Below are 23,289 nucleotides of genomic sequence, written 5' to 3'. Positions count from 1 at the left end.
TGGAGGTGAGCCAGGGACAAGAGTGACTGGGGATGTGATGCCTGCAGCAAGATATGTCAAAAGCATCCAGTTCATTCAAGGCTGGAAATCATCAGATCAAACCTATTTCGACTATTAATTTTGCCTTTCATCTCACAGCCTAGAAGTTCCTTGCAAAACAGGGTCTCCAAGCCACCACCATTAGTGAGGGACGATCTCTCAGCCTGCCTGTGCTGCACGGGGATGCTAACACAAGACCTCCATTTCCAGTGGCATGGCTCTGGTCATGGGCTCTGGAGATACCTCCACACAGTCCTGCCTGCAAGGAAACAGGTCTCTGCCTGTTATAAGAGGGTGGCTATGGTCCTCACTTCAGCTCTGTTTTTTATCCAGGATGGGGCCAAAACAATTAAATGCAAAAGTTCAAGACTTAGTGAGTACCTTTGTGCAGATAGCTAAAACTTTGCCGAATCTGAGGTGAAGAGGCCTCAGATCAGCAAAGGCACGTCCGCCTGTACCAAGAGCATAGTGAGAACACATTTTATTTTAGCGATGACAGCCAAGCAGTGCTTTGATATGAATCCCCCACCTGACAGTGTGCAGCATTGTGGCCACACTGTGACATCTCTGTGTCTCTGCCCAGTGAGACAGGAAGGAGGTGCTTTCTCCTGAGCCGCTACTACTGCATCCGCAAGGGCTCAGGTAGCACCTGTGAAGTGTTAAGTTCCTGCAGAACTCTGAGGATCCCCAGGGTGAACCTGTCCGTGAACATATGTGTAGGCTCACACTGAAGCAAACTCACAGCATCAAATCTCTTACTGCAAGGGTGGTTGCTGAAGTGCAGGGCCATGAGTGCACTCCCACAATTGCTGCTGCTGTGGGTCAAGCCCCAGGGCTCCCTCCATTTCCACTATTTCCACAAAGGGTTAAGTGGCTTTCGAATTCTTAGGAAACACAGTAGTTAGTTGGCATTTACATTTGCATTAATTAATTTCTTTAAAGCTAATGCAAAGGTTTGAAAGCAAATTACTAATGACATATCCCCTTACATCTAAATGACTGCTGTCACTATTTAAAAAGGAAGAAACGAATGATGGCAAACTGGGAAGTGTAGCACTCTGGGCTGGCACAGATCTAGGCAAACTTCACCTTGCAGTGATGGTCTTTCTGAAGCACATCTTGTTCTTTCAATCCTAAAGTTCTCTTGGGTATAAAATGCCAACTGTGTTTACCCGTTCTGTGATACATTCGACATGACATTTACCAAGCACAGTGCCATGAAGACAAAGAAGATCAATAAACAAAGCGAAGTGGAGACTACAGCTGGCCAAAGATAGATCCTTTTCTTGGAAATAACTGAAGATTTGTGTTTGGATAAGAAGGGGGTTTGGCTTTTTTCCCATTCCTCTCTCTTGTTATTTCCCAGAAAGAAAAGGGGCAATTACCAAACTTGACATATTGGCACATTTGAGCTTTTCCAAGTAGAAAATTAAGCAAAGAAAAACAAACCCCCATGCAAAGAAATATTAACCTAGTCAGAATGTTTCAGCCTTGCTGGGTTACTCCATAAAGTCATTTTGGGTGAAAACCTGCTGATGTAGAAGAAGGGAGAATGCAGTCAGACTAGACCAGGAGCTTCTCCAGAATGGCAATTTTTTACCTGTTTTAGGTTTGTCTCGCATCGGCGTCATGTACCCATCCTCATCCAGCTCTCCCCGGATGACCCGCTCAGGTATGAAGACTGTGGGATCAGCACTGTACCTCTGGGTGCTGCTGTCCTCTTTTGCCAGGGTTGCCACTTGTTTTCGTATTGTGCCATTACAGCAAGTATCTTCAAAGATCTCTGCTGTGGCCCCTTGAGCAACTGGGGCTTCTGGTATTACACAGCCGGGAGCTCTGTATGGCATTGGCACTTCTGCAGCATAGCCACCATCTCGATACACAAACTGGTTCTGTTGAAGAAGAAAAGGCAGCATGAGAAAGGAGGCTCCGAAGGGAGAGAAGATTCAACAGCAAGTCATCTCTGTGGCTCCTGTGCCTTTCCTGCCACACTTGCTCAATGATGCATTTCACCAGGCAGGTGAAGCCTTGTCCATCCTGCAGACTACTGCACTTCCAGCACTGTGGGACCAGCAGCAGCACAGGCTCTGTTGTGGACCAGCAAAGCATCTGTCTGCCCAGTGGTGCTGACCCAGGTTCCCCTCCCAGTGAGGCATCATCGGTGCAGCAAGGGGAGCAGGGAAGCAGGCTGGCTGGTCAGGGCTGGAAATGGGGCAGGAAAACTTGTCTCCTACCTAGACATGTGGAGGTTGGATATACACAGCTGCAAGAGGCAAACATGGTATCTCCTCTTCTATTACTTTGGCAATCTCCCCTGATCTCTGAACAAAACCCTTAAACCTCATGTTAGGGAAATCGCCTTCTGGAAACGGGACTGGGGATAGAGGACAATACCATCTCTGAACTCTGTTTATTCCTGGGGAGCCTACTTTTAGGGTGTCCTGCAGTGACAATCACGCAGTCACCCAAACACTATGCAATTCCATCAGGTAGTGCATTTCAGGCTGGTGAACTGTGTTCGTACTGATACCTCAACTCAATGGTTCAACCCAACCTACCATTTTGCTTGTCAGCAAGGGCGTGCAAGGAAATTTCAACATCATGACCTATAAATAGGAAGGAAAAATGTACAGATTCATCCAAGCCTGTTACCTAAATGCTTTTTCAAGAAAAGTTGGCAGTTGTCAGAATTTTGGGTGTGGGTCCATAGAGTTTGCACATGAATCCAGGCTGAGTGTAGAGATCTTGACTATTTGAGTGCTTATATACACACTTCATTCACAACTGGCTTTTGGGCCATGTATGTAGGAAAAAGGGGTTTGAAACAGAAAATACGTAGTGAAGGAAGGAGGAAAACCTAAAGGATGAAGGTTGAATGTGAAATACTTACTCCTGACATAGGGGTGTAGGCAGGAGGAGGGCTGTGTCCAATTTCACTCTAATAGGAAAGAAAAATGGAATGATGGATATGTAATAAGATGTCATATGAATGAAACAAGTCCCATGAGCTGTATGAGCTAATGGGGAGCAACATGCACATCAGTTAGATTTCCTAACTGAATCCAAAATTCAAAGAATTCAATCATAGCAAATGTCCCACCAACATCAACAAGCTGTGTGCCTCACCAGTCTTAGGGAGTTCCTCTTGCTGGGTAAGGACAAGTGTCGTGTTACACCTGCTGACAGCTGTATATCCTGCTAATGTCTTGTGTCTAATTTTTGGAAAGGCAGATTGTACAGAAAGAATGACAGATGGTACACTCAACTTCAGAGGAAATACAGGGCAGGAGAAGTGCAGAAAGCATCTAGCTCCAAACCAAAGCTTCCTTTCCCAGGGACAAAGCAGGGGAGGAATAACTGGGAGGGCAGGAGGGTGCAGGACTATCATTAGTCACAGCTAGCTTAAGCACCACAGGAAGAACAGCCCCTAAGCTTTGGTAAACCCAGATAGCACAGCAGCTCCTGGATTTCAAGACGCCAGGAGTCCTGCTTTCAACATATACCACCCTTCTAATGTTACCTCTATATCACAAGCTAAAGGGTTTTACTGAGAAGTCTGCAGTATCTATGCAGAGATCTTCATTTTTATATTGGAATATCCATGCAGAGATCTTAATTTTGATATTGGTTTCTTGAACCATCTTACACTGCCCTGTGGACCCTGAACTGCTGTAAGATCACCAGCACAGTGGCTGCATTTTTACCTATTACTCAACACTGGCCTGTTTTTCATAGAGGAAATGCTGATTTTTGGAGGAAAATAAAAATAAAACAAAGAACTCTTTATTTTTCATATGTTTATCTAGTGCCAAAAATGATATTTTTGAGACTACAAGATCAGTTCTTCATAATTACTTTGTTTCCTATTTTGTTTCAAAAACTTTATCGCATTTCCCTTACCTCCTACTTGGGGGAAAGAAAAAGTCAGGGTTTGAAAAAAGAAAGTCTAAACTTGAGATAAATAAGAAGGAAAACCCCACTGCCTCAAGAAAGAAGTCTAACCATCCTGAGAACACTCTACTTTAGAAGATATCTCTTTCATCAAAATCTGTTTCAAAAACATATCCACACCAAGAAACATAACAAAATTAAAAGAAAAGACAACATGCATCCTCTCATAGTTAAGGATTGGATATACTACAGTCAATCTTTCCCTTTTAAACTTCTTGCCAAAACATCAGGATGGAGATGATGGTCACTGTCAAATATCTTACTTTATAAAGGAATGTTTTGTGTGTAAGCAAAATACCTGCACCGGGAAAAACCTTAAACGCAACCTTTTTTTAAATGCATGCTGTCATTCTGAAGACCCTTTTCCAGTGATCAAAAATACACCCATTTCCTTCTGTTTGAAGTATCCCTGCAGCCACTTTGTTACTCAGATGTAGAACCTTGTGTTTGAGGTGTAAATGTGGTGATAGGCCATAGTTAGAGATACACTATTCTCAATCCCCATGAAAATTCGTCTGTATTTAGCCAAGTCGTGACGTAAAAAAAGGCTCCGGGTTGCAAATTACAAAAGCGCAGGAAAACCTTTGTTAGCTGAATTGTCTATCTGCACCATCTCTCTCTCTCTCTCTCTCTCTCTCCCCCCCCCCCCCCCCCCCTCCCTCTCCCTCGTTGTTTTTCCTCAGGGAAACTAGGTCCCAGAAGGAAACACAGGAAAGGATCTATCCCATGGTCTCAGCGACCCCCTTTGCCAGCGCCAGTGCCCAAGGGAGGAGGAGGAGGAACCAGCAGACTGAGCAGACTGCAGAGGAGTTGAGAGGTTTGCAAGGGAAGTGATGCTGGAGGAGCTGGCAGCAGGGATGGTCAGGAGCCAGGGCACGGTGGATTGCAAAGGAACAGAGGGCAATGGCAAGTGAGAGAGACTGTGAGGTGCTGGGAGGGAAAAAGGGTTGGCATGTGACAGGAGGCTGAGTAGGAAGGGAGAGATGGTAGTAAGACCTAAACATGACAGGGAGGAATGGGAGGCACAAGGACAAAAGATAGTCTGAAGCACCAAAACACCAGCTTCTCTAGAGGCTGGAGCTGAACTTGAATCTCCTCTGCTGTCAGTAAATTGCTCTTGAACCAAATGGACAAATGCAGGCTTGGTTCAGCCAGTGCAGAGGAAACCGAGCAGCCACCGGTCCTCCCTTAGCGCAAGTGGCAGAGCTCTGCTTTGTGTAGTCAGTGTACAGGTGAGGGAGGAGACACCACTGAATTCTAGGCTAACTGTGACTGATTTCACTAAGCTTTTGCCAAAGAGCTCATTACATTTGAAAAGTAGAGCTTAAACTTAAGACCTAGGCTTAAGTTCCAGAAGAACAACAGCCAAGAAAAGTTCACAAGGAGGGAAGGAAGAACCAAAGTCAGCAGTTGCCTGGCTGAGATCATCACACTTGAGAGCGAAGATCATAACAGAAGAGGAAACAGAAGACACTTTACCAGAGATTATGTTCTTTGATGGGAACAGACATCAATATACATCTGGTTACAGGCTGCGCAGCAAGCTTGTAACTTGGCAGTCTTCTGCAAAAGGTTTGTTTGGGACAATTGGGAAGATCCCTTTAAACAGGGAACACTGTGGGAACCAGAGACGCTCTGACTGCAGAGGTCAAATCCCCTCTGAAACCCCCCACCTTTCTTTTGTACCACAGATTTACAGTCCATTTGTAACACATGGGCAACGACAGGTTACAGCCCAGAGTGCGTTAGACAAATGGATAAAAATCATCCCCTGAGCCTGCCAGCTGCTACTTTGAAGTCCTACTGATGGCTACAGGATGTTGCACTGCAGGAGACTTAATCTGCCTTCTCCTTGCCCTCTGGTATTGTATTTACTTGAATTGAGAGAAGCTTTCTGTCTACTCCTAAGAAGTGGAGAAGGAAAGACCGAAGACAGGTAAGTAGTATGCTGTGGTCTATGGATGGTGGTGAGGAATTAGGCAAACTGATGATTACAGGTAGGATCCAGAGAAGAACTACAAAGTGGTGACTAGAGAGAGTCAACTTGACAGTGAGGAATCTGAAGCTCTGCTGGGAATCGTCTACCTCCTTGTAAAGCTTCCCAGCTTCCTTGCCTCCCACCTGGAGGCTGCGAGACTCCAAAGAGGGGGGTTGTTTCTTTTGGTTTCCGAGGTGGCTACAGCAATCCAGACTGCACAAGATTGAAAAGAGCTGTAGCAATACTGTATTAGTATTCTCGGCAGGGTATTGGAGTTTGCTGCTGTCCACTTTTCACAGACACTAAACCAGTGACTGTAACCACTCCTTTTCTATTCAGTACTACACCACGCTATATCACACACCTTTACTTTACATCTTTCTATTTACACAGAGGCACTCCCATAAATTTCAACTTGTGGTTCATCGATTCTGAATGAATAAAGGGAGAGCTGTCTTAAACTATTTTTAGTTCACAGCCCACAGTAATCTCTTAAAGATAACTTAGAAAATCAAGTCTTTTGTCAACAGGCTTGACTTCAGTACACAGGGCTATGCTCCTCTGCCAGTAAATGTTTAGATGATTAGCAACTTAAAAAAATACTGTTCTAGGATGGCCACATTATCTATCCGTGGGCATGCTTTGCTCCACCCTCATCACAAGAGGCTAAACCCACCATCCTACCTTTAGATCTTCTTGGCCATGACTCTAACATTTAAATACATACTATGAAACTGTAACAACATAATAACAGGCCCTCTTAGAATAGCCCTGTCCCAAGATGTCAGGAGAGGATGGACTAGCATTAATGCATTTATTGCTATTTTTGCTGACAAGACCGTTCCCAGTCAGTGACCTGCCAACTAAGATCACAGAAATGGTATTTTCTTCATGACTCCCCTTTAGCTCTGAACTAAACATAGCTGTCTTGCAACACCATTAACACAGAACCTTACAGCTTGGCTCTTCTCCAAACCACTGGTGTCTGCACACTTTTTTAATTCTTTACTGTTTTCCCCCATGAGTTAATACCCTGTGGCCACTGTTCCAAGAAAAGGAGGCAAAGAAAACAGCTGTGGTGCCAATTAGTTGGGCTGAAAATGCGATATAATTGTTTAAATTACTTTAAATTGCCTGCTAATTGTCATCACTTTTTAGGCTTCCAAGATAACTACTGAAAGCCCCAGCCAGCTCTTATTGGTCAGGACATGAAACACAGTGTGAGCAGAAAATACACTTGGACCTTACCAAGTAAAACTTAAATAGCTTGATCTGCCAATTTACTTTGTTGATTTTTTTTTTTGTCATAGTTTTTGCATCTTAAATACTATCTTGAAAAAAAAAGCTGATGTTCCTTTACTGAGAAAATCTAGATTTTTGGATTTCTGATCCTGAAATTCTGACCTAAATGATCAAGATCTCTAGCTTGTTGAGATGGACAGAAACTTCAGAGGCCGGTTGCTCAAAGACCTCACTACATAAGTCTACTTAAAAAGTCTCAACTCGCATACTAAAAAAAAGAAAAGATGAATCAATAATCACCCCCTTTTGATAGTGTAATATGCATTATAGCCAATAGCTCTGGAGTGCACACATCCATTGCCATTTAAAGTCTAAGCATCCTCCAGAAAGAGCCTAGCCTTTTTAACTACCCATGAGCAGCCCTAACTAGAAATGCCCAAGATTTCGTTCTTTATATCACATGATTGAATTTTAGGCACAAACATGACATCAGAGAGAAAAGTTAAAAAACAAGCAAATGTCCTCTAAAGCCTTTAGAGGCCCTTTGGTATTAAATACCAGTGACATATCAGCTATTACAACTGCTAACATTTGTGTAAAATGAGCCTTGATAAAAGAGAGGTAAATAACACTTTTCTGAATATTGGCTTGTGTTATTGCTTCTATTCATTAATTTCACTCTCCAATTCCTTGCTTCTAAAATCTCCCAAAGGTAAATATCTCCTTTATAGCAGGGACGTAATATTTTCTGGCTGCATGTTAAACTGTAATGAAATCAAAGCCTTGTTGGGTCCTGCCGCTCATATTTATATAGTTATGTGAATATGCCTGACTTGTCTCTTTTCATTTGCGTCTAGTGTCATGCTGAGAGTATGGCACCCAGAGCTGTGTTCATCCCCCTGCCTGTGCTACAGCTCATCCCACACCAGCCCTACAGTGACCACAGCTGCCTTCAAAGCTGCACCCACAGTAGATCTCAGGTGGAAGAAATGCTGAAGGTACTCAGTGATGTGATGCTGCTGTGGGACTATGGGTGGTACAGGACTATCACCGAACAGAAAATAAATAAAACTATGTATTTTACAGCATGATCTGGTACCCCCATGCTTTGCTTGCTAGCAGAGCCTCCCAAGAGCACCCTTGCTGCTGCAGAGCTGGTTTTCCTTGTCACCCACCGAGACGTGCACACACATTTGATAGAGTTGCACAATTATACTGTTTCTTGTTCTTAAGCAGCCTGCTAAGCTCATGGGACTGAAAGATTTTTCTTTACTAAAGGCAAGGCTCTGCCAACATCAATGTACATACACACAGGTCTGAACCCACTCTGATACTGCTCCTATCCACATGAAAACCCAGCTCCCTTTCTCTCTCCTGCTCTCGTATGCAGAAAGCACCAAACCATAAAGCAGGAATAAAACACTCCCACCTTCTCACTGGGATGCTCCTCAAACATCCTGTTCAGGGGCTCATGGTCTGTGCTTCAGACAACTCAGTGATTATCTGTTTTGATCGAGCTCTGCAACACTTCTTTGTACCAGTTCAGTCTTGGGCCGTGTGCCCCCACAAATAACTCACTTTCCCCTAGAAAGTGTTTACCTGATTTGAAACCAAGTCAGTTTCTAGGCTTGAGTTCACCAAACCACAGCCTCCTAACATACCAGGCTGAGCAGATCTTGCTGCAAGCACCGAGCTTTCAGCAGTTCTCTAGGAAGAGGGACAGCTGATTTATGCAAGTGGATCTGAATAATACGTTTGGGATGCTCTGGTGGGGCTGCAGGAAAAGCACACAACACAGAGCTGTCCCACCGGCCCCGAGCAAACTCCAGCTACATTTCAAGGGAGTAGCCTGGTATTTACAACTGATCTGAACTGAAATTCAAATAGGAAAGACCACTCCAGGAGAGCAACCACCTCTGTTCAGGAGCAGTCCTGCTTCCCTCTGACCACACAGCTAACAGCTTACTCTGCCGTGCTTCAGAGAGCCCACAGCAAACATGTCTGAGACAAAAATCAAAGGAAAGAAAAAATACGTACCACGAGATTGCTGTATAAGGTTAAACAGAAATGAAATGCTGTTTGTATAGTAATAGCTAGAAGGCTTTGCAAACCTCTGGAGATTTCTGGTCCTAGCCCCTGCTCAGAGCAGGGCCATATATAAAAAGAAAGGATTAGACAAACCCCTGGCCATTAAAGTTAAAGCCTATCCCTACAGCTCGCAGCACCTGACACAAGCCTGGCATTCCTCATGCTCTCTCTTCTGTTCTGCCTGGGCTCCCCGCCATAATTAAGAAAACTCCATTTCTCACTGGGCACTTTCCTCTAGGACTATGAAGAAAAGTTTCAACTACTGTCACTGCCAAGTGTCATGGCTTGGCACTAGGTACAGGTCATTGCTGGCACCCTGCATCATTTCAGCACACAGGAAAAGCAATCACAGCATTACTGGAGATGTTCATCCTCTGAAACTGGTTTGGGATATGTGTGTGTGTGTGTCTTACATCACCTATTTCAGGCACACAAACAGCAATGTGGCCCGCCCGAGTCAATGTAGCAAGACAGGACATGCATTTTTCCAGTGAGAGGAAATGGGAGCCTATTATTCAACAACAAAAATAAAAGGGAGGAATAATATACACAGATTGTGGACAGTAGCTATGCAACAAATTACAGTGCCCTTAGTTCAATGGCTATGAAGTGCCACTGGGGATCAATGAATCTTTATTGGAAATGATGACGTCCCAGTCCCTTTTCCAGCATTACCCTTTCTCAGAATGTGTGTAAACATTTTAACTTGAATGTTGATACGCAAATATAGAAAAGAATGCATCATCTTGTGTTAACTAAAGTGTTTGCTCTAGTCTCTGATGACTGCTTCTTCCACAATAAAGAAACAAAACATCCAGTTTAGATCAGTGCGGGGTGGGGGAATAGAAGAAACAAGGAATAAGTTTTTCTGCACCTAAGTTTTTTCTGGTTGCTGTTTGTCAGAAGAGAGGTAAGACTTTCAGGCAGCCTGAGTTCTAACTCAGTTCACATAGGCTGCCTGTATCATCTGGATGTGCCAGATCACGTCCTGGCAATATGGTGGGTTTAAGACATCCCTGAATTTGTTCAAAATCAGTATGGATGTTTCACTAGTGACCTGGGTTCAGGTCAGTACTGACTGACTTTGTAGCTTTGGACGAGTCATTTAAACTTTCTCTTGCACAATTTTCTCTCCTAACAGCTGTCTGCTTTCAGACTTACAAACCCTTTTAGAGCAGTCCATATGCAGTGGGATACCCAAATCTGAATACAGCCTTCTCGGAGTAGTTTAGTCTGGACTGTGAACAGTAAATGGCATGTGTCACAAACAAAACATGCCTAACAATCTTGGTATAGTGGTATAGAAAATGACATACCTAAATATTGCACAGAATAGTTCCTGTGCTGTTACCAGAAAATACCAGACATACACCATATATTTTTAGTCTAACACTTCACCAAGTAGAGGAGTCAAAGATTACAAAACCACCAACGAAAATAACCTGTTAAAGAGATGCGTGATGTGGCCACAAAACTCAGTATCCAGGCACACTGACAGGGAAACATAGGTGAAATGCTTTTCCATAGACCCATCTCCTATACCTGTGCTGGGAATAGAAGCATTCTCCTGCTGTATGGCAACAAAAACACTCCCTGGAAACCCCCTTGTCCTCCAGACCTCAGAAACATTTGTCCTTCTAACTTCAGAACTGCCGGCAAACAGACTTCAGCTGGCACAATACGTAATTTGATCTAAGCATGACACAAGAATGAAGATGCACGAATTCCTTTTCCCTATTATTTTGTATTAACATATCGTGAGTGTCAGACAGGAAAGCAGGAAGAGAGACAGCTTGCATGTGTCTATCTTTCCTTTTCAATCTCTTTTACTCCCATATCCTTCCTGTCACCCATGACTAGCTTTCTGTCACTCCTTTTCAATATACTCTCCAAGATGTTTTACAGTAAATGGCACCTTCTAACACTGGGCCAATTCCCCACAGTTTAGAAGAGACAACATACTATTTCCTAGCTACTCTAGCAATTCCCTGTGGGACAGAAGGGTCAAGGTGCTGCTCCTGCTCATATGCTGTAGCATCTGTCCAAAACACAGGAGCAGCAGCAACTCTTCTGTACAAACCTCAGGCTTCAAATCCCAAAACAGGGAAAGGATGGGGAATGGGACCAAAACCACAACACAGTCATGATTTGTGATTGCGACATGGCAGAAAAAAAAAAAAAAAAAAAAAAAAGGCACAAAAGAAAGTTGATGAGCAATACTCAGAGGAGCAGCCCCCTCCTATGCTGCACACTGCATTGCCATCTTCCCCAGTCTGTTTTATACAGTAATCAAAGGATATTCTGAGCCTCTCAAAATGCCATCAACCCTCATTGAAAATGAAATAGAGCACATCTCCACTGAAGCCTTTACAGCAGTAATCATTACAGCATGCTGGCCTGAACAGGGAGCTCTTACAGACAAAGACAGGTTTCAAAAATAAAATAAAAAAGCCTTCCTAAAATCTGAATAGAAACTTGATGATAATCTCCCAATTTTATTATGCAAGGGGGAAAAGAAACCCATAATTGTGCACTCTTGGTCTCTTATGGCAAAGAATAGGCTTCTTGATGAAATGCTGAGTTGATTTAGAGCAGGGCTGGGGTTCTGGTGGCAATAATACACTAAAAGAAATAACTATCCAGCTGATTTGGATAAAATAATCATTTTTTAACATTCTAAATCTAAACTTCATCTGTGCCTCCTCCCACTTCTCCCCACTGCATCTTTTGGAGAGTCTTTTTATAGCTTTGAGAAATTTTTTTCCCTCCCCTGCCGCAGCATTTAACATAAAAGACAGACTCTTTACTCTGGCTAACAAAGGGCATTTTAGGCTGTGCTGGCATTTATCCCCATTCCATGTATGTTTAGAAAGTGCAGTATTTGGCACAGCATGCTCCAGAGTTCTCCAGCCACCTTACACTCGAAGCATTATCACACGAGTCCCACTGCTGTGGGACACTGTGGACAGCACTTTCCGGCTCGTGAGCCCCAACCGTCGCAGGCAGACAGGTGTTTAAACGACAACTCTTTGGAGCCCTGCCAGGTGCATTTCCAAATCATGGCCCCTTGTATTTTCAGGTGCTTCTATAATTTTAAGAAAATAAAAAATATGATTTCTCAGAAATGGGTATTTTTCACTAACAATTTCTGCTTCAAATCTAGTCACTGAAGGAAAATTTTCTCCCAGCTCTCATAATTATTTCCTGACTCTTAGTCCACTTTTCCATCTACTGAATTATGTAGACTTGTTTAGCTTGCTGTTTTCCAAGAATGCCTCATCAGTGCAGTGTAGAAATATTTATTACTTACTCTCTTTACATCTATTGACTTTTTTTCTTTTCATGAGAGAAAAGAAAATGGATCAGCTGTGAGCTCTCTTGACTGTTAACACAGCCAGCAGCTATTCATGGATTAAGCAGATGCTGCCTGATTTTAAACCAGTTAAAGCTCAATAAATTTACATGTCATGCATCAAGGTTTGAAGCAATATACAGCTACAGTCTCTTCTACTGATTCCACTGAGCGTGAACTTGCAGGTCACACCAGGAAGCACTGTGAGGTGGTGAATTGTTATTAAATATATATTAAATTTGTAGAAACCAAAATGCTATCCAAGACTTTTGGGAACTCTGACTGTAAATCTATATGCCTGAATTCAGGAGACTGAACGTGACAGAAAACAGCTAACATTAAAACCCTCCTGTTTTAAGGCACTTGACCTGCAAAACCATGAGGCAATTTGACAAGTTGGCCCTGATAATCTATTCAGGCTGAGAAGGGCTTATTCCTTGAGAAATATCACTGATTTCAGCTGGCCTGGTTGCAAAGCAAGAAACTAATTGCCATAAAGCACTTTCAAAGAATTCTCTGTGAAGAGCCCGGCATCATCTATTCTGTTTGAGTCCTCCATATGAATTTTCTTCCTTTCTCCTCTGGCAAATTTAGCACATTTTAAAAAGATATTTAAATACTCATATTCTACATATACATATTTTGTGAGCGGCTTTCCTTTTTCATGTAAATTATTAAGACTGAAATAATTTTCCATCTAATGTATTTTACAGGGTATTTTTGCATGTTTATTCTTACTACTTCATTCACCCTGAGCAATGAAATTAGGCTGAGTAGTATCAGCTTGGGCTCAACTCCTGCTTTTCATGGACAAAGATGGCCTTCTGCTGTCTACATTTCCAACAAAGACTAGAAGTAGACACAGAAGAATTTCCCAGAAGAATGAAGTTACAGTAGGTGAAGTATTTGTGATAGTCAACTAGACACCAACAAAACACTAATAGCTACTGAGAACTGCTTAATGTAAAAGTCAGAGCAGAACAGGAGCCTCCTACCACCAGGATGTCATTAAAAATAGGGAAGCAGAAAATGGGAATTTGAGATCTTGAAAGAAAGCTTGGTGGGACTTCCAGAATTACCCTTTTTGGCAGGTTTGATGGCAGCAACTGCGGTATCTGGTACACTGTTGCCTAGACTCTACTAGGAAAGTACACAAAATGTAGTATTTAATGAAAGACATATAGAATGGATTCATATAAACTTTCCTAACTAATAAAGCAGTTTTTCAAGAAGCAAGAGAGATAATATAGAGTTAGTATCAGTGTAATCTTCTGAAATGTTATGAAACACTTTGACACAATGTCTAGTTAGTTTACAAGTTCATCTGTTCTGGCATTAGAGATTCCACTGCAACACTTACATGAGGAAGTTACAGAGTCTAGTAGAAAGGCAATAAAATGACTATTAAGATTTCCAGAAAGTTTTTGATCACCTTTTAAGGAGAAGGATTTGAAGAAATGCGAGAGAAATCAATAAAAAAGTCCACAACCTGTCAGACTGCAGTAATAAGCATCAAATTTAAGAAAATATTTGGTCATATTATTTTTGGGAAGATACTGCAGAAGCAAAGGGGTGGCAAACACCACAAACCAACCTAATAAAAAGAACACATCAGTGTTGTCCTTCTTTAATAACACACACGTACAAATGGTATTATCCTACTCAGCCCCTTAAGCAGAAGAGATTTCTGATAACTGGCAGCTCCTTAATCTAGCACAAAAAGGGGTGCATGGCAGGCAGTAATAGGATCCAAACCCTGCTAAAGAGTCAACATTAACTGCCCAGTGAGACTTTTCTACACTGTGATCTATTTTACACCCCACCTGATACAATCAAGACAATCTTTCTAAAAGACAAACTCCACCTCAAAAAGAATTTCTGCACTTCATCCAGAAATTAAGAGACAAGAGACTCTGGCCTATATTATGCCAGAAGGTTAGACAAAATGCTTGCAATGGCCCCATCTAGCCTTGATATCTCTTCACACAAATCATCTATTGACTTTAGGATGAAGCAGTTTTACTGTCATAAGACCCACAGGGCTAGGACACACCTGGAGAAATAACTTAGCTTGAGAGCTTGGGCAGGAACAATTAACTGCCTTTCTTTACAGAAAAAGAAATGGGAACCAGAAAGGCATTGACTGCTACTAAAGCCCTGGGCAGAAGGAGAATCATAGACAAATCACGACTCCCTCCTGCCACCTTCACTGACAGTACCTCTCATACTAGCTCAGCTGTGCTGACACACTGGGAAGTGCCCCTCCAAATTCTGACTGCTCTCCAAAATCCTTCCTTCCAGCCGTAACTGAAGACAGCAGTGCTTACAGTCCCCCACCTTCCAAGTCTGCCTTATTTCAGTATGTAAAGGAGGTCATATTAGACTTCAGGTCTAATCTTCTAACACTGGAGCACGAGAGGTGCCTAAGAAATTCAGCTTAAAAATCTAATAAAAGTCACTTAATTCTGGTAGCAGTCCCACAGGGTGAATAGTCCCTATTGTCCATGATAAGCTTTGGAAGGAAAGATGCCGTTCACCATACTGATGTGAAACACATCAGAAAATCACTAACAACCATCTCCTTTGTAATCTTGTGATTTGAAAATGGCTACCTTTCAAATTTAGAAACCAGAACAAATTAATCGTAAAGATAGCTTCTTGCCTGGTTTCACTCTGTAATAATCCTTTTTATGTGCAGACATTTACACATGTTCAGCCATGAAACACTACCAGACCTAATGCCACACCAGGACTGTTGCAATGGCATACCAGACACCACTCAGGGAATTGAAAACTGGCTTTTGGTGTACCATAGTCTGCTTTAGCCAAGCAGAATAGTGTCCCTGGATGTATGACTTAGACATCTCTGAAAAAAATAGCTTGATATTTAATTGCAGGGTTGGCAGGTGCTTCCATGATATATAGCAAATGGAATAAAATTACAGGGACAGTATCAGCAAGTAACAAACAGTATAGACAGTTTTCAGCAGGAATTAGCCAAGGATTTAGAGCAAAAAGCATCATGGGGTACACAGAGTGCTTTCTGTGTTAGTATTATCTCTGTGCACACAGGACAGTACTCATTACAAATACCTGAATGAATCATCTAATGGCTGTGAATGTAGGACATTCAAGCACTAGCTGGAGTACTGTGCTCATGAAAACACTGCTGAGGATTCAGCTTATCTCTCAGAAGCACAGAGCTTCTAAAACTCCGTATTTCTAGAATATCTCTAGACAACGGAAAATAAAAACTGGAAAAAGCTGAAGGGCTGAAATAGTAATTGAAGAGTTTCAGCTGCAATGAAAGAATTCAATTTAGCTTAGAATGCTAATTTTTACGTAAAAGCTGCATCAGTGTCAGGCTGGACTCATAACAGAGGGTACTGTTATGGGCTAGAGCGTGTGCAGGCTTCTGCTCCTGGCAGTAGAGGTCCCAAAGACATGCTAGTATGAAGCCAGTGTGGGTGTGATGGAAACGCTGAAGCTGTGTCTGAGCCTCACAACTTCATAAATCTCAGTAATCCTTGGAAGAAGAAGGATGTGACAATTCCCAGGGAGCTGGGAACTTCCTGGAAGGCTCCCCTCTTTCCAGTCTTCCTTCTACTGGCTGCAGCTCTGTGCTATTAATTCATACCCAAATAGCTTTTTTCTTCACATGGGAGGGAGAAAGCAGGCAGTGTTCTACACAAACCACATCCACTGGTGCTTCTCCCAGGCAACAAGCTGCAAGGATTTAGGACTGAGATCACCCTAGAGAAACTTCAGAGCTTTTCTTATTAAGTAAATGCTCTTGCTCTTTGTTAATTCCCTGACTTCAAAGCCTAAGTGTGAGGAGCCTCATGATCTCCCTGCTTTCTTCCTGCAAACTTTTGTCCGCAGTAGAGCTGCGCTGCTGTAACACTCAACTAAAGCTGTCCGTACAACACGCCCAGAGAAGGAGCACAATACTCTGCCATCACATAACTGACTCTTTCTTCACTAAAACTACAATCAGAACAATTAAGATGGGAAATACAGTATCTTTCATGCTTCTGATCTCTGAAAATGACATGAAGATCAAGTAGCTCTTGTCTGTGTGTTTTACTTCACCAAATTACCTGGCAATCTCCTCATAAAATTTAATTTGCCAGACACAGTGAACACTAACTACCTAAGCTGTATCAATTCCTTTGGCATCTATGGCTATAGCAGCACCATAATGAGTTTGTGTAATATTAATATTCACTACACCAAACAAACATAAATCACAAACTATCTAAAGGAAACACAAAGACAGAATCAGACAACTGCAGGTAGAGAGCTCTGACAGCATTTCATTTCTGTGTGATTCTTATAGCTGACATCCATCTGTACTGAACTATACACAACAGATGCACTATTACCTTAAAGGAGCTACTGTGTATTTTGTTTTAAATCAACACAAATCTTCACTGGAAGAATAGTTAACGTACCAAGAACCTGAGTGCTTCAGAAAAACAACAGACAAATATGTAGCTTTCTGCACAGAGAGGAAACAAATGTACTACATCCAGAAAAAAACTTCTCTGCAAAGGAAACCAAGAATGCTAAGATGCTATGGGGCTCTCAACTTGGCCCCAAGCTCCTCCAGCAACAAGGTGCTGTGGACTTCCTGCAATCTAGATGTACTTACCTATATGGCAGTACTAGCAGTACATTTAGGAGATGCAGAATTGTTAGCAAACAAAGCTGAGACTGAAGCTAATCTGAGACACTGGACAAGCATCAAAATTCTACTGGTAATCCTGTTATGGGACAGGAGTCAGTGTCCAATGATACCAGCAAGTGGGATTATACATCAGCTGGTTTTACAATGGGAACTTCTTTGCCCATCTCTTCTCTAGGCCTTAAAAATGACCCCTCCATAAATATGCTCCTACAATAAAGAAAAACACTATAAAGATGGAAGGAGTGCAAAAATACAGAAAGTCCCCCAGCTGCCCCCTCCGAGGTTACCTGGGTCAGAAAACTTGGCTCAGAATCTGAAAACTTTTGTCAAAGGGTAATTCCAGATTTGTTTAAGTGTTAGATTGTCATATGATGCCAGAGAAAAATTCCCAGCAGTAGGTGTTACTGAAAGAAGGATACAGTCTAGCTACTGTCATTAAATTGAATTGCAAAGCAAAGCTCCCACTGACTTTAGTGGTACAAGATCACAGACTCAAACCAAGATGGGAAATTGTAAGCTGTGCAGAGGAGACATCACACCAAGAATGTGATTGAGCTGCTGTGTGGCAAAAATAAAGGCACAGGGTCTCTTTCTGCAGCTCTGCTGACTTCAAGGGGATCACATGTGTGCAAGCAGCTGCAACAGTGTAGTTTAAAGTTGGGCAAAGGCTGTGAGAAAGTTACTTGAATTTTCTGTGTTTGCTTTCTGTGAATATCCCAGTGAGCATGTTGGCTGCCCAAACAGCACATTTTAAATAACTTGCAGAATATTTACTCTAAGATTTTTGTTGGAATTAATTCCCTCAGCTGTAGTGGACTCCTCTGCTCAGCTGGCACTAAAGACAGAGGGCAAAAGGAACTGTTGAAAAGGCAAAAACATTTTCCTAATTCTTTCTCCTTTAAATGTGTCCCAGTGTTGCCAGCAAATATGGGAGTGAGATGAATATAGCAAACCTGATGGGTCTGACTCTGCTCTCTCAACCCTATGTTGGTGTAAATGGTATAAATTATTCCACTGTGTAAAACTAAGCTACAGTGATTTACATCAGTATGACAGCGAGCACCTTTCAAAGGTAACTATTGTTGCTTCCTTCTTTTCTCAGAAGTTGGCAGCAAAGGAAACAGAACCTCTCCAGAGGCAGCTAAGAGTAAAACTGACTTATTTCAGATCAGCATCAACACTAAAATTTAACTCTTGTTGCCATAAAGAGGAAGTTTCTTGCTTATTGCTAAATCATGCATCATCCCCTCAAGCATCATCCCCTCCTTCACTGCCTTTCAGTGATGCAGGAGAAATGCTACATGAATCCAGCCTACCCAGTGGGATTACAACCCAGCCTCTTCTTAAGACCTCTCTAGGCACCTTGCCTTTAGAAACAGTAGCAATTTCCTTATGGATTGATTGGATATTATTTAAGATCAGATTTTGTCTTCCTTATTCCAGAAAAGCACTGATTAACTCAGGAGAGGTGAAAGAACTTCATGCAGTGTAAGGTCAGAGCATCAATATTGACCTGTTTTATACACTCTTAGCTCTTTTGCTTACCTCTTCCCTGCCTCACATGGTGTAATCAGTTCAGACCAGGATATGAATTTGGAACTACCTCGGCTAAGGACAAATGTCCAGAAGGTTTCTAAAGCATGAGGAATAAACAACAACATTTCAGTGAGACTCCACTTAGTATTTAAAATGAGACTTTCCACTAGGAGGAGCATGGAGAGAAAAACAAACAAAGAAACAAGTCCCTAAATACATCTGATGCTTGTGTGAATGTCCTCACATTAGTAATGCATTTCACCATCTCTTAATTTTGTGCAAAGGGGTGGCACCTAAGCTGTTAAAAGGATGGAGCCAGTGCAGGAACAGGCAGAGGTCAGAGCTGCAGGCAGGGAACTCAGGAGTGAAAAGGAATTCTGGAAACCTGAACTCAGGTCCCCACCTAAAGCAGGGCTCCTGTGGCACTGAGGCTGAGGCATTTAGGACAGGATCCAATTCACCAGAGCTCACACAACAGGTCTGAGACTGCTCTGGAGTCAGTGAATACCAAAAGACACCTCCAGAAAGTAACTTATCCCACTGTAACTGTCCAAGGCAGGCAGCAATAATCACCCACTAGACACACCCACTCTTCTCCAATGACATGAAATGAAGGCTAGATGAAGACCTTAGATTATATTCCTATGCTTTTGATAATTAGAGTTACGTGAGCTCAATTCCAGCTGAACACTCTCTGTGCCTCTCAGCTCCCCCTGTAAAATGAACAGCATTTCCTCCCCTGACAGGGATGTTACAAAGATCAACATGCTAAAAATCCGTTACATGCTCTACAAAAACAGATGCTTGTGAAGGAGGACCATGAAAGCATCACACACAAATAGAAAAAAGGGTTGGGTCTGAAATCTAGCTCCAGACACAAAAGCTGCATTATCTATATATTCCAGCTGCTCTCAGTTACATTAAGTGCCAACCCTGTCAAGCCAACAGGATTGCAGGGATGGAAGAATCAGAGCTATGTCCTTCCTGGCCAGGACAGTATGCAACTGAGAAATAGCACTGCTTGACTTCACAAGCCTCAGCTGTGCTTTCAAGACAGGCAGTTAAATCTTGTTTTTGTTCACTCAAGGCTGAATTCACTGAGGCACAATGAACAGGTGTCCCAGTTTCAGCTGGGACAGAGTTAATTTTCTTTCTAGTAGCTGGTATAGTGTTACATTTTCAATTTAGTGTAAGAAGAACGTTGATGACACACTGATATTTTCCGTTGTTGCTAAGTGGTGTTTAGACTAAGGGAATGATTTTTCAGCTTCTCATGCCCAGCCAGCAAGAAGGCTGGAAGGGCACAAGAAGCTGGGAGGGGACACAGCCAGGGCAGCTGACCCAAACTGGCCAAAGGGGTATTCCATACCATGTGATGTCATGCCCAGTATATAAACTCAGGGGAGTTGGCTTGGGGGGGTGCAGATCACTGCTTGGGAACTAACTGGGCATCAGTCGGCGAGTGATGAGCAACTGCCCTGTGCATCACTTGTTTTGTATATTCCAATCCCTTTTACTGTCATTTTATTATTGTTATTATTATCATCACTATTATTATTTTCTTTCTTTTTGTCCTATTAAACTGTCTTTATCTCAACCCTCCAGTTTTACTTTTTTTTCCTGATTTTCTCCCCCATCCCCCTGGGTGGGGGAAGGTGAGTGAGCAGCTGCATAGTGCATAGCTGCTGGCTGGGGTTAAACCACAATAGTGCTTCTTGGTGCCCAACATGGGACTCAACGAGTTGAGATAATGACAAATCTGACTGGAATGTGTTAGAACAAATTTGTTATAAGCATTCTTTGTATTGGTTCAATAGTCACTGGTCACAATGCTGATTTATTTGCTCTCAAAGTTGGTGCGCTTGTTCTTAAAGTTGCGTTACACAATACGTTACTTGCAGAATATGCTCCCTGTTGTGCTGTATGGTGCTTAGTTGCCAGCTGGGTTTAAACCACGACAACAGGGAACCCAGTGACAACATTTTTATAGTCACTCTCCTTACAATGGGAGCTTGTAATTCCTAAGGCAATTCTGGCATGTGTTTGATTAGTGTACTTAAATCTCCACCTGTGCTTTTATAATAACCAGAGTTTTCTGTCAGAGCTTGCTCATACCCTGTTGGAATCAATTCTTGTCCTGGAGGTGTAGATGGGAGGAGGGATGTTGAAGCCTTGAGGAACAAGATACTCTTCAGCATCCATCATATCTTCCACGTCTTCCTCATCGAGAAGGTTTTGGAAGAACTTGCTGTCATTTGGGCTTGGGAGCTTCATGCGATCATCTCCCTAAATAGGTTGTATTGACAAAGGAAAACGGTCAAAAAATGGATTAATTTCCCGAACAGGGAACTTCAGCCTTCTTCATGCCCTGGCAGCCAGGCTGCAGGGACCACACATGCTGCTTTGTTTGTTCTAAAGCACCGCATCCACATCATTTGTTTTGATTTTTTACTGGGAATATGACAACAGAAAGAGAATAACTACATAAATCAAGCAAAGTCAGTTTTTGGCATTCTTGTGATCGAGCTTTTATTCTTTCTTCTCTCTTTTTCCCATACAAGCTCAGTTTCTCACCCAAGTTACGTCAAGGCCTGATGTATTTTGTGAAATATCTCCGCTGTTTAGGCACACATGGGGAAGAAAAATAACATGGAAACTACTGTGTCTGGGTGTTTGCTTTATTTTCATTTGAATTTTTAGGGATTTAAAGGCTAAATTTGCCTCTCATCCATATGGAAAGTTCTGCAGAATGTAACAGAGCTGAAAGCAATAAAAATCAAACCAGGGAACAACAGCAAAAACAATGATATGTATTTTTATTAAAATAGCATCTACAAGCTGGAGAGGCAAATCAGGGCTGCAGGTTACTTGGTGCCACAAAACATCACAAAAGGCAGCCCATGCCCCAGACTCCTAACAGCCCATAGAAATGATGCTAAACTTAACTGCATTGCTAAAGCATGTCCTCCTACTCCGCATGAATTACTATGCCACAGGTGGAATCCAGCAGGGAATGATGGCTGTGCTATGTGGTGCATAGAGACCAGTTTAAAAGCTCAACAGCGAGCTTGTCATTCTTGATTGCATCTGGGGAGAAGAGGATTCATAATGGCAGAGATACCAGTGCAATGGAGATACCCTGCTTTCTCCTCAATAAGCACATGGCCTATATTGTCTAAAAGGATCATTAGAGAAGTCGCCTCACAGGCTAAAATATCCACCAGACTATAGAACAGGGGAGGGAAAGGCAGGGGAGGGAAGAGGTATTTGGAATAGGGAAACATGTCCTATCTAACAAAAATTCAATCGTTTTCCAGAATCACTTCTATCAGCTGAACTTACAATTTAACAGTGGGGATTACTGCAAGAGAAATTGAAATTTCAGCACCACAAATCCTCTTGAGTAGTATTTTACTTTTCAAGTATATTTTACTTCTCAAGCTGAAGGAGAGTAGCATACATTCACACTGTGCAATAATATACCGTGAGTAGGCTAGTGTGTCTACACAGTGAAATGAAACACCATACGATGAGACTAGCACTAGACCCTTTAGCAATCAGGAGAAATAGAGTGGCAGTGACTGTACTTCTGGAGGCTCTTCAGCTAGGAATTCTTACATCAGTGTGAAGCTAAGGACCAGCTGGCTGTATCCTTGCCCTGTACTCCTTGATGTGGAGCAGATATAGCATAAGTGTATCATTACCTGGATCAAACTAATTCCATGCTTTGGTCTCTGGTGTTTCAACATCACCTTACGTCTTATAATTTTTCATTTTAATTTGAACTGCTTACACAATGGGACCATCTAAGGACCTTACCAAATAATCTGATTCATTTTCTGTGGCTTGAGTCTGAGTTGTAATAAACACATACAGAACTCTAGGCTTCTGCAGAATGTAGGAGTGAAAGGACAAAAACTTCCACATACGCCTGCACTCAGGGCGTACACAGATCCAGCTAGATGTAGTCAACAGATATGCCCTGCTGCCACAGTGTCGTTTCATGTGATGCACCATGCTGGTGTGGGTCTATCGCAGGGACTGCAAAGCAATACAGAGCCTACACAGCCTAAGGAGGACACAGAGGGAAACTCCTCTCTAGCATGAGAGGTACCAATGTGACACAGCTCCCTGTCTTCTGAGAAACCCTAATGTTTAGGCTATGAAAAGAAATTTTCTTATGATCTCAGCAGTGCAAGCTGAGATTCAGCCTAAGCAATCACAGAATCAAGCAAGTCCTTGGTCTAAAGTAGGTCCACTGTCCACTGACAGACAAATCTTGTCCCCAGTTTCATGAAAGAATGCAAAGTAGTCAGTAGCTTGCAAAGCCAGATCTTGTATATGGGCTTATAAATACAAGCTTAGGAAGTGAATTTCAGATTATTTAATTATTTTAATTATTTTTGAGATAAT

The 23,289-nt window shown here is 42.3% G+C and overlaps 1 protein-coding gene across 9 annotated transcripts in view; it reads right to left on the bottom strand.

Annotated features, from left to right (window-relative positions):
• ERBB4 (erb-b2 receptor tyrosine kinase 4) overlaps positions 1-23,289 on the bottom strand; it is a 645,972-nt gene that overhangs the window by 2,483 nt on the left and 620,200 nt on the right. For 6 of the 9 annotated variants that reach the window (XM_049809033.1, XM_049809016.1, XM_049809042.1 and 3 more), the window contains exons 25-27: positions 20,992-21,162; positions 2,930-2,977; positions 1,640-1,931 (exon numbers count right to left, since the gene is read on the bottom strand). In XM_049809033.1, coding sequence (XP_049664990.1) covers positions 1,640-1,931; positions 2,930-2,977; positions 20,992-21,162 — 511 coding nt within the window. The remainder of the gene's footprint in view (positions 1-1,639; positions 1,932-2,929; positions 2,978-20,991; positions 21,163-23,289) is intronic. The other 3 variants (XM_049809051.1, XM_049809070.1, XM_049809060.1) reach the window with 1 other exon arrangement.

Source organism: Accipiter gentilis, chromosome 1 (genome assembly GCF_929443795.1).
Source record: "Accipiter gentilis chromosome 1, bAccGen1.1, whole genome shotgun sequence".
In the NCBI taxonomy this organism is placed as follows: Eukaryota; Metazoa; Chordata; class Aves; order Accipitriformes; family Accipitridae; genus Astur; species Astur gentilis.
The sequence above is the reverse complement of the archived record's forward strand: the minus strand, read 5'-3'. Positions and strand labels throughout refer to the sequence as shown.